Genomic DNA, 14,262 nt, shown 5'->3' with positions numbered 1-14,262 from the left:
AATGCGGCTAAAGTTTACCGTCTCTCAAAGAGCGGCTCGGAAGAGAGGGGCGGGGCGAGCAGAGCTCATTTGCATTTAAAGCAGCATGCAAGAAAACAGCTTGCTCTGAAAAGAGCTGTTTTTGATGGTAAAAACGGTGTCGTTTTACACTACCATTGAGAAATTTTAACCAAACTATGTTACATAATTTTCATTAAGACCCTAAAGAATCATATCAACTTGTGGAAAATGGGCATCCGATGGCCCCTTTAAACATAATTCATCCTATTAACTTTTCTCCTATTCTATGATTCTTTCCTAAAGATTGAGTTGCATCCAATGAAGAATGACAGAGAAATGAGTGACAACAAGGTTTTAGAGTAGATTCAAGCATATAACGAGAGAAGAGCAAAGACAGAGACAATCAGAACGAGATGCGTACGAGATCTTGTATGAAAAGTACAAGATGCTCTTGAAGTGTCTTCTGCCTGTCTGTGTGTGTCAGTGAGTGTATGTGGGAGGATTTTGAGGAGCGATCAGGCCACCCACTGATGCATTCGTCTCTCAACGCAACTCGTCTGTCTCTCAGCGTCTCACTAATGGAAAGACGTTGATTTGAGGGGTCAGAAATGTGACTGATATTTCTGTTCTTCATCCTGTATAGATATGAGGGAATGTTGTTATGCCTGTTGGAAACCAGAAGACACTTTTCTTTGTCTCTTTATCTGAGAGGGTCATGTCATATAGTCAGTGTTTGGATGTCTGGAGGGTTTTTGTCCTTACAGAAAAGCTCTTTCAGTTCAGTGACGATTAAGTCCAGTGGAAAGAGCGAATGAGAGAGGTTTTCTTTATTTTCAGCAGTTTTCCAACAACATTTAACCCTATAAAGTGTACTGTATCATATTTGATACAAAAAAACCTTGCTGAACAACCTGTTGTACACAATCTACTACATGCCTTCTGTTATCTGATTGATAGTTTATAGTTTTTAGCAAGTAAATGGCCTTTTGGTTTTATTACAAACGTCCACCTTCAGCTTGTGCTTCACGTGTCTTTTTGCTGTGAAATCTTTACTGATTTTTATAAAGTAAACACAAGGATAACTTATATTGTTAGTAATATTTCAAAATGAACAAATACTGAACTGAAGCAACTTACCTTACTTGATTATCCATACATATATATATTTTTTTTTTTAAATCATGTTCAAATGTGAGTCTCATATAGGATCATCAGGCTTTTATTTGTTCATCTCTCAATCATCATTGTATTGCATTGCATTATATGTTTTGATCATAAAACTAAGCATTTAAATATCATCTTACTAAGACCAGTGTTGGGTTACGTAACTTGAGTTATGTAATCAGATTACTTTTTCAAGTATCTAACTAGTGAAGTAACGCGTTACTTTTAAATGTACAACGAAGTTACTTTTTCAAATAAGTAAAGCAAGTTACTTTGTTTTCCCATTTATTGAGACTGACATCTCTTCTGTCACATTTTTGGTGTGAACGGGCCTTTACAATTGCCAAAAATATAACTTTTGAGTTTTTTGTTATTGAAAAACAAATAAGCAAGCCCAGCCCAGTTAAGTAACAAAAAAGTAGTGTCTTATTTTCCGTAAAAAGTAACTAAATAATGCAAGTAGTTACTTTTTTATGAAGTAACACAATATTGTAATGCATTACTTTTAAAAGTAACTTTCCCAAACACTGACTAAGACTAAATTATTGGGAGAACTCATATTTATATAATTGAATGTAATTAGTCTGTTATACTCTTATAAAGATCTAATTGAGTTACATTGCAAGCTTCAGAATTTCATCTCCATCACTTTTTGTCCATTTAAATATCAGCATCTGCACCAAATTGCATATTTTTGCTCAGTTATTCCTCTGAATAAAACTGCAGTGTTTTTCCTCTTTGAGTATGAGCTCTATATTCTCACTATATCATGCTATATGAGCCATAAAAGCCTGATGAATCAAATATAATACTATAATGCACATGCATTTTTTAAAATATTTTGTCTAACGGTTCAATAGACTGTTCAGGCTTAACAGGTTTAAGTATTCATGAATGACTTTTGCTGTGTTTGTGTTATAAGTATTATACAAACTTATAAAAAAAGTGCATTAATGACTGAAATAGCTTATTAAATTACTTCTGGATGTCTCTGTTTGCATTTCCATGCACGGCTGCTTTTGAATAGTCGTTAATGCAAAAAGATGCTTTTTGCCATCATATGTTGTTTGTAGTTGCGACATCTACCAGCAGGAGATAACAGGGTCACGCTAACCACCTAAACTCGACCCCACGTTCCCATCGTTTCTGTTTGGTCTCTGGAGTCTGATAGAAGTTTATAGTAGTGCGCTGGAGTCCAAGGCATCTTTCATCCTCCTAGTTTTCATTCATATGCATACAGACGTCCAAACACACAGAGAGTGGTTTCCGTGCGTGCTTGTGTTTGCACGTAAATGAGTGATAAGGATGATGAAAAACAGTGTTTTTCAGGCAGGAGGAGGAGGACGCGACACGCTAGATTATTTAAACATCATGCATTCTTTTATTTATGAGTCATGATATGTCAAAACATGTTTTACTCAGATGTGCGAGGCAGATTCTTCAGACGTATGGATGGGTTAGGGTTAGGTTAGGACTGGTGCATGCTGGGAAGACTCCCAGAATTCCTTATTCATCATCGTCTGGTCTGTCTCGCAGTCTCTTGACTTCACCTCCCTTTCCTGGCTTCTCTCTCCATCATAAATGCATCACTGTTTTGTATTTGGAAAACTGGCAGGTTTTCATGTTCCATCTTTGTCTGCTTATATACTTTATAATAATTTCATAACTTGAGTCGTTTAATAATGTTTTATAATAGTTTGAGTCATAGCCCAGGTATTTTGTTATCTGGGTAAAATTTTCAGCGCCTTGTTTTACACTGAATTAAAGCCATCCTGTATCTTTCTCTTCTCTCATAGTGTGTAAGGTGGGCTACTACAGGTCTCTTTCTTCGGACGGCGGCTGTCGTAAATGTCCACTGCACAGTTACTCCACGAAAGAAGGAGCTACTTCCTGTGATTGTGACAAAGGATATTACAGATCGGAGACGGATCCTGCCACCATGCCTTGCACACGTGAGTTAAACACAAACATTCGCACCAGTTTGAAGTGCGTGTACCATGTTTTTTTGTACACTATGGTGGTGATTTATATGGGTGTTTAAGTGACTTTTTCCACTGTTACTTTTACTAAAATGTATAGACTCTTAGACTTGTCAAATATTGTGGTTTCCATTTTATAAGCATTTTAACCCTGTAAAGCCTTACATAATAGTCTGAAAAATCAGATTTTTTGAAATGGAACAGTTTATTGAACCATTGAACAAAATCTAAAAATGCAATGATGATTGAGAGAAGAACAAATAAACTTTCCCTGATGATCATATTTGATACTCACAATTGAACATGATTTTTCTAAAAAATTATGTATGAATAATTAAGTAATCCTAAGTTGCTTTAGTCCAATAAGTGTTCATCTTGAAATATTACTATCAATATAAAACTTATCGTATGTTTACTCTATAAAAATCAGTAAAGAAAGTGGACCTTTTTTTTTTTTTAACAATTATACTAAAAGGCCTTTTACTTGCTAAAAAAGTAATACCGGTACTATCAATCAGACGTCAGAAGGCATGTAGTAGATTGTGTACAACAGGGCATATTGATAATTAAGAGGAAATTTCTGCATCAAATATGATACAGCAGGCTTCATAGAGTATAATCCAGACGTTCCCCCTTGACTATTGAACAATCTATAGCTTCATAATGTAATGTTTTCCTTAGATTAAAAAATAAAAAAATAAATTGAACTAAATTAATTACAAAATATATGACAAATGAGCTGAAAAGTATATTGTCTGAAAAAATTAAATATACAGAAATAACTAATATATAGCAAACATTCTAATAGAATGTTGTGCATGGGCATGTGATTATTTTTGTTTACATCCTTTTATGCGCAGCAGATGTTCCTCACATCAAATAAATGAATTTAAATGAGACAGTATCGGTCTCACTCTACCAGCTGTCTGTCTGTCCTCTTTCTCTCTCTCTCTCTTCCATACTAATGACCAGCTCTATCTCTTTGTAGAACAGACGCTGTTTGTCTTCTCCTTCTGTTCTTGTTTTTTCCCCTCATTTCTTCTGTCTATCTTCTTTCATCCTACTATTCAGAGTGGATGGAATGTTTTAGAGTACGCAAAACGGTACTTGCATAAGTACACACACACACACACACACACACAAAGTAACAAAACAGAACCGTGGAAAAAAACAAATAAAATTGTAGCTGTAGCTCATCCAATCAAATCATTGCAACTGACATAATTCTGATTTAGAATAAATATTTACAATAAAATCTATAGGTAATATGTAAATTCCGATTATATAAGCTATACAGTATATATATATATGGGGTAATAAATATTAGTATTGGGAAATATTACATTTTAAGATAAGCTTTTATATTTCAACTGTTTTCTATTTTTCAAATGTAATGTAACATAAATAAATGTTTTGGCAAACCTTTATAAATCATTCTAGTATGCTAATTTGGTGCTCAAGAAACATTTTTATATAATAATTATTATTTAATATTATTAGTGTTGGAAACAGTTGTGTGGCTTAATATTTTGTGTAAATCATGTTGGTTTTTTCAGGATTCTTTGAGGAATAGAAATTTCAAAAGAACAGCATTTATTAGAAAATTTCAATCTTTTGTAACATTATAAATGTCTTTACTGTCACTTTTGATCAATTGAATGCATCCTTGCAGAGTAAATGTATTCATTTCTTTAAAACACTGTGTGCGTATAATTTTTCATTGAATGTTTATTTCACTTTTTTGTGTTTTGTTTTAATGTTATGAATAAACTTTTGTTTTGTGCCCATGTAAGTTCCAAATAAAATGAGATTATAATATTATATTAAATAATATAAAAATGTAATTGAATTTTCCCTCCATTGCAACATTGTTATGTAAATATAATTACATTTTCCATGGTATTCCCAGCAAAGCAGCCTGTTTTAATGTAAGGATTATGCACTTAAAGTTCTTGCTCTCTTTCTCTCTGTGTTTATCGCAGGTCCTCCATCTGCTCCTCACAATCTGATTTCTAATGTCAACGAGACGTCGGTGCTGTTAGAATGGAGTCCGCCTATAACCTCCGGAGGCCGTCAGGATCTCACCTACAACGTGGTGTGTAAGCAGTGTGTGCGAGACACTCAGAGATGCACGCCGTGTGGAGATGACGTGCGATACTCTCCGCAGCGGCTGAGTCTGCGCTCCACGCGGGTGTCCGTTCACCAGCTGCAGGCGCACACCAACTACACCTTCCAGATCTGGGCCGTCAATGGGGTGTCCAAACACAGCCCCAGTCTGGAGCAGGCCACGTCCATCATGCTCACCACCAACCAGGCCGGTGAGTGTGTGTGTCCAAACATGCTCAGATTTAATCAAGCATCATGTTTGCATGTAATTACGCAAGTGAAATTGAACCACATTAAATGTTTTCACTGAGGATTAGATGAGAAATATAGTACACTACCAGTCCAAAGTTTGGAATATTTAACATTTTTTAAAATGTTTGTGAAAGAAGTCTCTTCTGCTCACCAAGGCTGCATTTATTTGATTAAAAATACAGTAAAAACAGAAATATTATTACAATTTAAAATAACTGTTTTCTATTTTAATATATTGTAAAATGTAATTTATTGCTGTGATCAAATCTGAATTTTCAGCATCATTACTCCAGTCTTCAGTGTCACATGATCCTTCAGAAATCATTCTAATATGCTGATTTTCTGCTCGAGAAACATTTCTGATTATTATCACTGTTGAAAACAGTTGTTCTGCTTAATTTTGTTTATGGAAATCGTGATTTAAAAATAGAAAATAATAATTTTATTCAGCAATGCAATAAATTGAGCAAAATTGACAGTAAAGACATTTATAATGTTACAAAAGATTTTTTATTTCAAATAAATGCTGTTCCTTTATTCATCAATCCTGAAAATCGCAGTTTCCACTAAAATATAAGCAGCAAAAACTGTTTTCAACAATAGATAATAATAAGAACCATTATTTGTTTTTAAGCACCAGTAATAATGGATAATAAATGAGCTGCAAATCAGCATATTAGAATGATTTCTGAAGATCATGTGACACTGAAGACTGGAGTAATGACGCTGAAAATTCAACTTTGATCACAGGAATAAATTATATTTTAAAATATATTCAAATATAAAACAGTTCTTTTCAATTGTAATAATATTTCACAATATTACTCTTTGTATTTTTGATCAAATAAATACATCCTTGGGGAGCATAAGAAACTTCTAGGGATGCTCCGATCAGGATTTTTGCAGCCAATACTGAGTACCGTTTTCTTGTCATGGTGATCGGCCGATAACCGCTTCAGAAACGTGCCGCGGCTGGCTGATAAACACAAGCACTGACTAGAGCGGCCGTGATCAGCTCCGGTGGCCGTGGAGCCATAACGCGCCACAGTTGTGCAGCGAATTTTTCATTGTTTCTTGAAACGTCATAACATTTCCACACCGGCAATGACATGACTGTGGCGCCAAATCATTTATGTCCCCACGCATCATGTACGTCGTCACGCGTTGACGTCATCAAATTGCGATCGGTTCCTGAGATCGGCCAAGTTGGTGAGTACCGATCGAGTCATAAAATATGATTATCGGCCGATACCGATCTCCGGCCGATCGATCGCAGCATCCCTAGAAAATTATTTCAAAAACATTAAAAAATCTTAATTATTCTGAACTTTTGACCGTAGTGTACTATATTTCTCACCTAATCCTCAATGAAAACATTTCACAAGGTTCAATTTCACTCACATAATCACCTACGGAGAACTTCTGTATGACCTTTCTGCTCCATTACAAACACACACATACATGTAGAGCGTCAAAACGCTATTTTGATTCATGGCAGTGTGTGTGTGTAGTTGTGGATGTGTGATACGCGGTCTGTGCTCTTGATGGTGTCTTGGGTTTCTTTCGGAATGGAGCGTTAGCTGGAGATCCGGATCTTTCTGTGACAAGCCAAGCCTGTAAATCATCCTGAGGGATTGGAGTGTGGAGTTTAGGGTGGAGGGTGGGGTTTTACCATGCAGTGATGTGCCTTTGGCTATAGAACAGAGGACCTGAATACATGTGTCCTACTTAGTCGTGCGCTGGGCGGTCATGAGAGCATATTTAGAATAACTAACATATACCTCTTAACGTAGATATTAACGTAGTTCTCATAAGACAAAACACAATATATTCATGCTCTCGGAGTGAAAAATAGAAAGTCAGATAACGATATTTTAAAAGTTTCAGAAGGAAAGAGAAGTGCTAGTGGAGGACGTAGAACCTCCTGAACTGTGCTAAAAATGACTGTAGCACGCTGTTGCTTTTTATTAATCTTAGGGAACAGCAGTATAATAAAAGACACTAATGTTCACCTTTCAAATCATTCGAATGCCTCTAATAATTGTAAAAACACTACTTTTATATTATAAATTAAATTACTGTTTGCCAACAAACGATGCAGCATTATGAGACTTTTTGAAAGGATATACAAATAAAAATCTTAAAATGCTAAATAATTACATGTTTGCACTTATTTTGAATTAACCTTTGCTATCAAATTAAGTCTAATCAATATAAATTATTATTATTTAATTGATCAAATGTGTATTTGAGCAATAAAGCCATGTATCACTTGTCTGCTGGGTATTTTAACTTTTATATACCACATAAAACACTATTATTAAAAATAATTTATGTAAACATACAATATATATATATATATATATATATTAAAAGTATAATTAAAATATATTATTAAAGTCAGTGTGAAACACATTTTTTCACACACATTTAAAAAAATATATATAATATTAAATATAGCATAATATTTAGATAATAATAATATTTTAATATATATTTATATATTTTTATTTAAAATAATAATAAGTCTCTTATTCTCAGCAAGGCTGCATTTATTTGATAAAAAATACAGTAAAAAAGTAATGTTGTTAAATTAAATATTTTCTGCTTTATATATTTATACTTTTTTAAATGTCATTTATTCCTGTGAATGCAAAGCTGAATTTTAAGTAGCCATTACTCCAGTCTTCAGTATATTCTGTACCGTTTCAGTGTGTATATATTTTATATTTATGTCTCATCCAATCAAATTTTAGAGTCATAACTATTAATTTGATGGATTTTGAATATTCTCAGAAGTGGGTTTATAATATTTATTATAATTTTTCACATATATAGTCACAGTTCACAGGGATGCCACAAAACTTCACACCACATGCGAAGTACAGTATATCCCAGCATGCACTAAAGGCGTTAAATGAACCATATAGCATGATGTTCCTAAATCAGTTTTACCGAATCTTAACGTGCTTGAACACACACACACACACACACACACACCCACAACTCCATTACAGCCCATATCTGTCAGAGCAGACGGCATGATGGATGTATGTTAGAGATGAGTGTGTTAGGTGGGTGAAGGGGGGCCGGTGACTCCTGTGTTTTTGGCTGGAGGGGGCCGACTCGGAGTCCCCCGAGGGACAACCCTAAATCACGTTTAGTCTGTCGGGCCTGGCAGAGGAAGACGGATCTGTGAGATGAGAGAGGGCCGCCGTCGAGCTGCTGCTACAGCTGGTGGGGGATCGAATTGTTTAACAGACTCACACACACACTCGCTAATGCACTGAGATGAAACTCTACTTCAGCATTTGAATTCTGGATGCTTGTAGATAGGCCAACAATTAATGTTTTCTATGCTGATTGTGGGGTAAAATTGATTTAAATATTGTTGGTTCACAGTTAATCTAAGTAAACCCTAAAATCGCGAGTTGGTTTAATGCAAAGGCTGCAATTTAATTAATTTAATATATGTGCTGCATGTTTCATGAGTAAAGCGCAGCACTGTGTTCATCGGCTGTTGACAACAAAAGAGATGCTGTTTCATTTTTTTCTGATTTAATGATTTAATGTTTGAAAATGAAGAAATTAAAACAGCCATAAATGTTAGTATTGTCAATTTTAGTGTACAATATTATATTAATATATAATAATATTCATATTATTTTTATAAAATGCCTGTTGTTAATAAAAGAGATGCTCTATGGGTTCCTTGCGTTTTTGTTGTTGTTGTTTTTTGCCAGAATAAAAGCTAAATGGTTTAATGTTTGAAAATGAAGGAATAAAGACAGCCATCAAAATTTGTATTGTAATTTTTAGAATAATTGAAATAATGATACTTTCATAATTGAAATAATGATACTTTTTCTTCTTTTTATTAATATTAATATTTTATAGTCTTATAAAGTTTTATTGTTTTAATATTTAATATTTTATAGTCATATTGATATATAATCGTCATGCTAGTTTGTTTAGCCTACATCTTTTGAAGAAAATATGTATGAAGAAAATAATACATAGAGATCTTTTCTCTGTCTTCTTCCTTTGCATCCCTCAGATCCGTTTTCACTTTCTTTTGCTGTTTTTCTCTTTTTGCTTATTGTGTTTTCATGTCTTTATATCTCTGTTGTGTCTGTTTCTGAGTCTGTTTGACTTTCTCACCCTCAACAAAAACAGCTTCAGGGGAAAAAAAACAAACAGACAATAGCGGTCTTAACTCCAAATCCACAGTTTAGAAGAAGAAAAGGCTCTCCTTGTTTTCCGGGTTTATCCTTTCTCTCTCTGTATGTCTGTGATGTGATAAAAGAAAGACAGATGTGTCAGGAAAACCTGACAAAAGTACAATTTAGTAAGCATGAACCTTAAATAAATATATGAACTCTTTCTGTCTCTCCTCAGCTCCGTCCACGGTCATGATGGTTCAGAGTAAGGACATCACGCGCCACACGCTCTCTCTGTTCTGGGACGAACCCGAGAAACCTAACGGCGTCATACTGGAGTATGAGGTCAAATACTACGAGAAGGTGAATGTTCTTGTTTTTGTCATGTTTTTAAGGCATAGTTCACCCTAACATTTTGGGTGTGCTGTTCCTTTAAGATGTTGTTGTTCAAACACACAACGGCAATCCCTGTGGACATTTGCTGTCTGGATAAACAGGAAGTGAGGTTTTTATTAGAGTTAAAATATCCCCCTAATGTGCCCTTTGACTTCTTACCTTCCTCTCGGCTTCCGTTCTCTGTCTCTCTCCTTATTTATGAATCTCAGGATCAGAACGAGAGGAGTTATCGCATCGTAAAGACGACGTCTCGTAGTGCTGATATTAAAGACCTGACTCCGCTGACTTCCTACATGTTTCATGTGCGCGCTCGCACCGCCGCGGGATATGGGGAGTTCAGCGCCCCCTTTGAGTTCAGCACCAACACTGGTGGGTGTCGAGTTCATATGTGTTTATTTGAGTAAGAATGATCTAGAAACGGCTTCACATATACTCAACAAACATAATGAATACCTAATATAAAAATACAACATGCTGCTTCCACAATTAGGCCTAGGCGATAAAACGGTATCGATATTTATCGACGGTACACATAAATACATGATGCTGTTTTGTTCATAATTGTTTATGAAATTTATATTTGATTTTTATGAGTTAATTTAGATGTAATGCACGTTTTTTTTTTATAGAGTTACTTCCTTGCGTTGACAATTTAAATGCGCAGCATTATTTTACTCATTGCGCCTTCCTGTGGCCTCGGGAGACAAGACAAAAGTTTCCTTAAAACCTATTTAATCTGCATATAAAACATTAGAAATTTTATATTTTATATTTATTTTGTGTTTGATTGTTAAAACGAAAAATATTTGTTGTTTGCCTCAATAATTTGGGTTAATTTAAAAATACAGTGGTTAAATTTAAACATTTTTTCTATTGCTCTTTGTTTTAAAAAAGGTTATAAAAATGTCAATAATTATCGATACCGAACGATATGAAACATTATATCGTTGATACATTTTTTAGCTATATCGCCCAGCCCTATCCACAATACACTATGCACTTATACACTATGTACCTATGTGCTATGTACTCAACCGTGTTGTGTAGGAATTATATGAGGTTATTTTGTCATTCAACTTTGGAGTCTGATAGCTCCTCCCCCTTTGTTTTTCGGTTATTTAAGTGTGTCATTCGGGTATTTAAATTGCACTTTTTTTTAGAATTTTCAGTGTGAACGCACTACTCACACTATTTATAGTACAAAACGGCATAGAATAGTGCATAAGTACGTGGATTAGGACCCACAATACTCTCTTAAATATATGCTGCATGATTTGAAGAAGAAATCTAATTGTGTCTCTCTCAGTCGCAGCTCCTGTTGTTGGAGGAGTCATTAGCTCTGCTGTGCTGCTGCTGTTGGTGGCCGGATGTGTTGTTGTTCTCCTCCTCACCCTCATCATTACCTTCATCATCACCAAAAGGTGACAGAACATCCAGTATTTTTTCCATGATGACAGGCCAGTGTTATTAATGTTAATTGAAACTAAAAAGTAATAAAAATGTTGAGGCACAAAAATTAATAAAACTGAAATAAAAATTAATTAAAACTAAACAGAAATATTTAAAAACTAAAACTAATCAAAAATGACAAAAGCACATAACAAAATTAATAAAACTTTAACTACAATTAAAATATAATATGAATATCATTTAAAAAAATTATTTATATATGTATGTGTAAAATATGAAATTAGAAGTTATTTTATTTATTTATTTTTTAAATATATGTTTGTATATGTATGTATTACACTGCCCCGCATCTTGAAAAAAAAATCTGCTTATTTGCTTAAAGTATTAGCTAATTTCATGATGCTGAGTTCACAAATATCAATAAAAAACTTTTCATTATGTAGTTTTTTTTCACAACATAAGAATGAAGAATTTAAATTAGTTATATATATCAGCTTTAATGCACTTATCAAAATAACAAAAGCAGTCAAATGTCAAAAGTTGTGAAGTATTCAAAAGCAAATTCACAATATGAATAAATACTATAATAGTGTATAAATAATAGTAAAATACCACTGTGATTGATAGATAAATAAAATAATAAATGCTGAAAAATTGTGAATATTTTCATCTCAGGAGGAGCAAATACAGCAAAACTAAACAGGCAGAGGAGAAAAACCTGCAGCCAGGTAAGAAAACACCTTTCATCAGTCTTCAGCTGGACCACAAAATTAAACTTTTCTGTTCTCAAAGCTTCTGTTAATGTGCCGGTAGGGGTGAGAATATATGTGGACCCTTACACCTACGAAGACCCCAACCAGGCCATCAGGGAGTTCGCTAAGGAGATCAATACCTCCTGTATCAAGATCGAGAAGGTGATCGGCATCGGTGCGTTAACGGCCCTTTTGCATTGTTAGCAATAAAGTCATTTATTGATGATAGATGCATGTAAAAGTCACTTCCTGTCTCTGTAGGTGAGTTTGGCGAGGTGTGCAGCGGCCGTCTGAAACTTCCTGGAAAGCGAGAGATCTGTGTGGCCATCAAAACGCTGAAGGCGGGGTTTACCGAGCAGCAGAGGCTGGACTTCCTGAGCGAGGCCAGCGTGATTGGCCAGTTTGACCATCCTAATATCATTCACCTGGAAGGCGTGGTCACCAAATGTAAGTTTAAAGCTGACATCATAGATTTTTATTTGTCTCCTTCATATATATATATATATGCAATTTTTTATATTTAAATATAAAAGAGTTTACAATATTTATAGTACATTTATAATGTATATATTACACAGCCCATCTTGGGGAAAAAAAGATGATTTGCAAAGGTGACCTAATATTACCTATTTTGATGATGCTGAATTAAAAAATATCAGCATTAAGTTTTTTTTCACAAAATAAGAATGAAGATTTTTCAAATTTTATATATATACATATATATATATATATATATATGTGGGAGTGTGTGTGTGTGTGTGTCAGCTTTCATGCACTTATCAAAATAACAAAAGCAGTCAAATGTCAAAAGTTTTGGTTTTAATTACAAAAAATAAATATTCAAAATGTATCATTTAACTTACATTCTGCAAAGGAGTGGAAAAGTGGAAATCAGGATCAAATCAGTATCATAAAATCATGTCTTCAGAATCATTCATACATTTGAAAATGGACTGAGAATTGAACAAACAGTTGTAATCTGACTCAGAGGAAGATTGGAATCATGTCAGCAGTTTTTCTGCTTATTAAGGGTTAATACGAGATTTCTTCATATTAGAAATGGTTGTCAAAAGTAAAATGCTACAAAATGCATCATATTTTGTGAGAAAGTGTGACGTGCTCGAGCAAAACAGCTACAATTATTTGGAATCAGCACCCAAAATTAGTGAGAACCAAGTATTGGATTTCATTCAGAAAATATGATGCATTATTAAAAGACATCAAGGCCTTTTCTTTATCTTCTTCAGTCATTTTTAGTTTGGGATGTTTTCAAGAGGTTCAACTTGCCTTAAATATTAGTTTTTTTGAGTACATGTTATGTCAGAATTTCCTACTTGGAAACATTGTGAAATTCAGGGACAGAGCTAATAAAATTCTCAGAAATTCTAAACAATTAACTATTACGCAAATAAAATGCCTCAAAGAGTCCAAATCCTTATGTTTCATGTTAATAAAAACCTGTTAATGCTTCTGAGAATTAGACAGCAGAATGCTATGGTCAGAAGTCGGGATATTAAGTGTGCATAAAGCCACTAAAGAAATAGGCTGCTGATAGAACATGTTTTCCTTTTGATGTGCTAATGGTCGTGTGTGTTTATGTATGCATGTCCAGCTTATCTGTGTGTTTGCTTGCTGAGCGTGTCTTGACAAAAACTGCTATGAGATGCACACACGCACAACCTTGTGGTCTCCAGATGGAGTGGGTCACTCTGGATGCTACACATTTAGCATGTTTCTTATTTGTCTTGGCTTTCCTTCTACTGTATTTTTCTATTTACTTTTTCTAACTGTCATTGCACTAGTTTATCAATAAAAGAGAGTGATAATGAATTAAAAGATTAATTTTAAATGTGAGAAACTGAATGTTTTAAAAAGTCATAACATAAATTTAGATTTTTTATTGATTCATTGTCATTTATTTTTAAATTTGTAATTATGTATATATTTAATATTTCAAATGTTATTTTTTGCATGTATTTTTTGGCATAAATAACATTTGAAATATCAAATATATACATAATTAAACATAAATGACAATGAATA

General features: G+C 34.0%; 1 protein-coding gene across 1 annotated transcript in view; it reads left to right on the top strand.

The window, feature by feature from the left end:
* Positions 1–14,262, top strand: part of LOC107739924 (ephrin type-A receptor 4-like) — a 40,761-nt gene that overhangs the window by 21,586 nt on the left and 4,913 nt on the right. Inside the window, exons 4-12 of the mRNA XM_016552176.1 lie at positions 2,961–3,116; positions 5,126–5,461; positions 9,900–10,024; positions 10,267–10,426; positions 11,364–11,478; positions 12,143–12,195; positions 12,281–12,394; positions 12,481–12,700; positions 13,277–13,281. Of these exons, the coding sequence (XP_016407662.1) occupies positions 2,961–3,116; positions 5,126–5,461; positions 9,900–10,024; positions 10,267–10,426; positions 11,364–11,478; positions 12,143–12,195; positions 12,281–12,394; positions 12,481–12,700; positions 13,277–13,281 (1,284 nt within the window). The remainder of the gene's footprint in view (positions 1–2,960; positions 3,117–5,125; positions 5,462–9,899; positions 10,025–10,266; positions 10,427–11,363; positions 11,479–12,142; positions 12,196–12,280; positions 12,395–12,480; positions 12,701–13,276; positions 13,282–14,262) is intronic.

Source organism: Sinocyclocheilus rhinocerous, unplaced genomic scaffold (assembly GCF_001515625.1).
Source record: "Sinocyclocheilus rhinocerous isolate Xijiao unplaced genomic scaffold, SAMN03320098_v1.1 scaffold1126, whole genome shotgun sequence".
In the NCBI taxonomy this organism is placed as follows: Eukaryota; Metazoa; Chordata; class Actinopteri; order Cypriniformes; family Cyprinidae; genus Sinocyclocheilus; species Sinocyclocheilus rhinocerous.
Note: the sequence above shows the minus strand (reverse complement) of the source record. Positions and strands in the feature narration are given on the sequence as shown.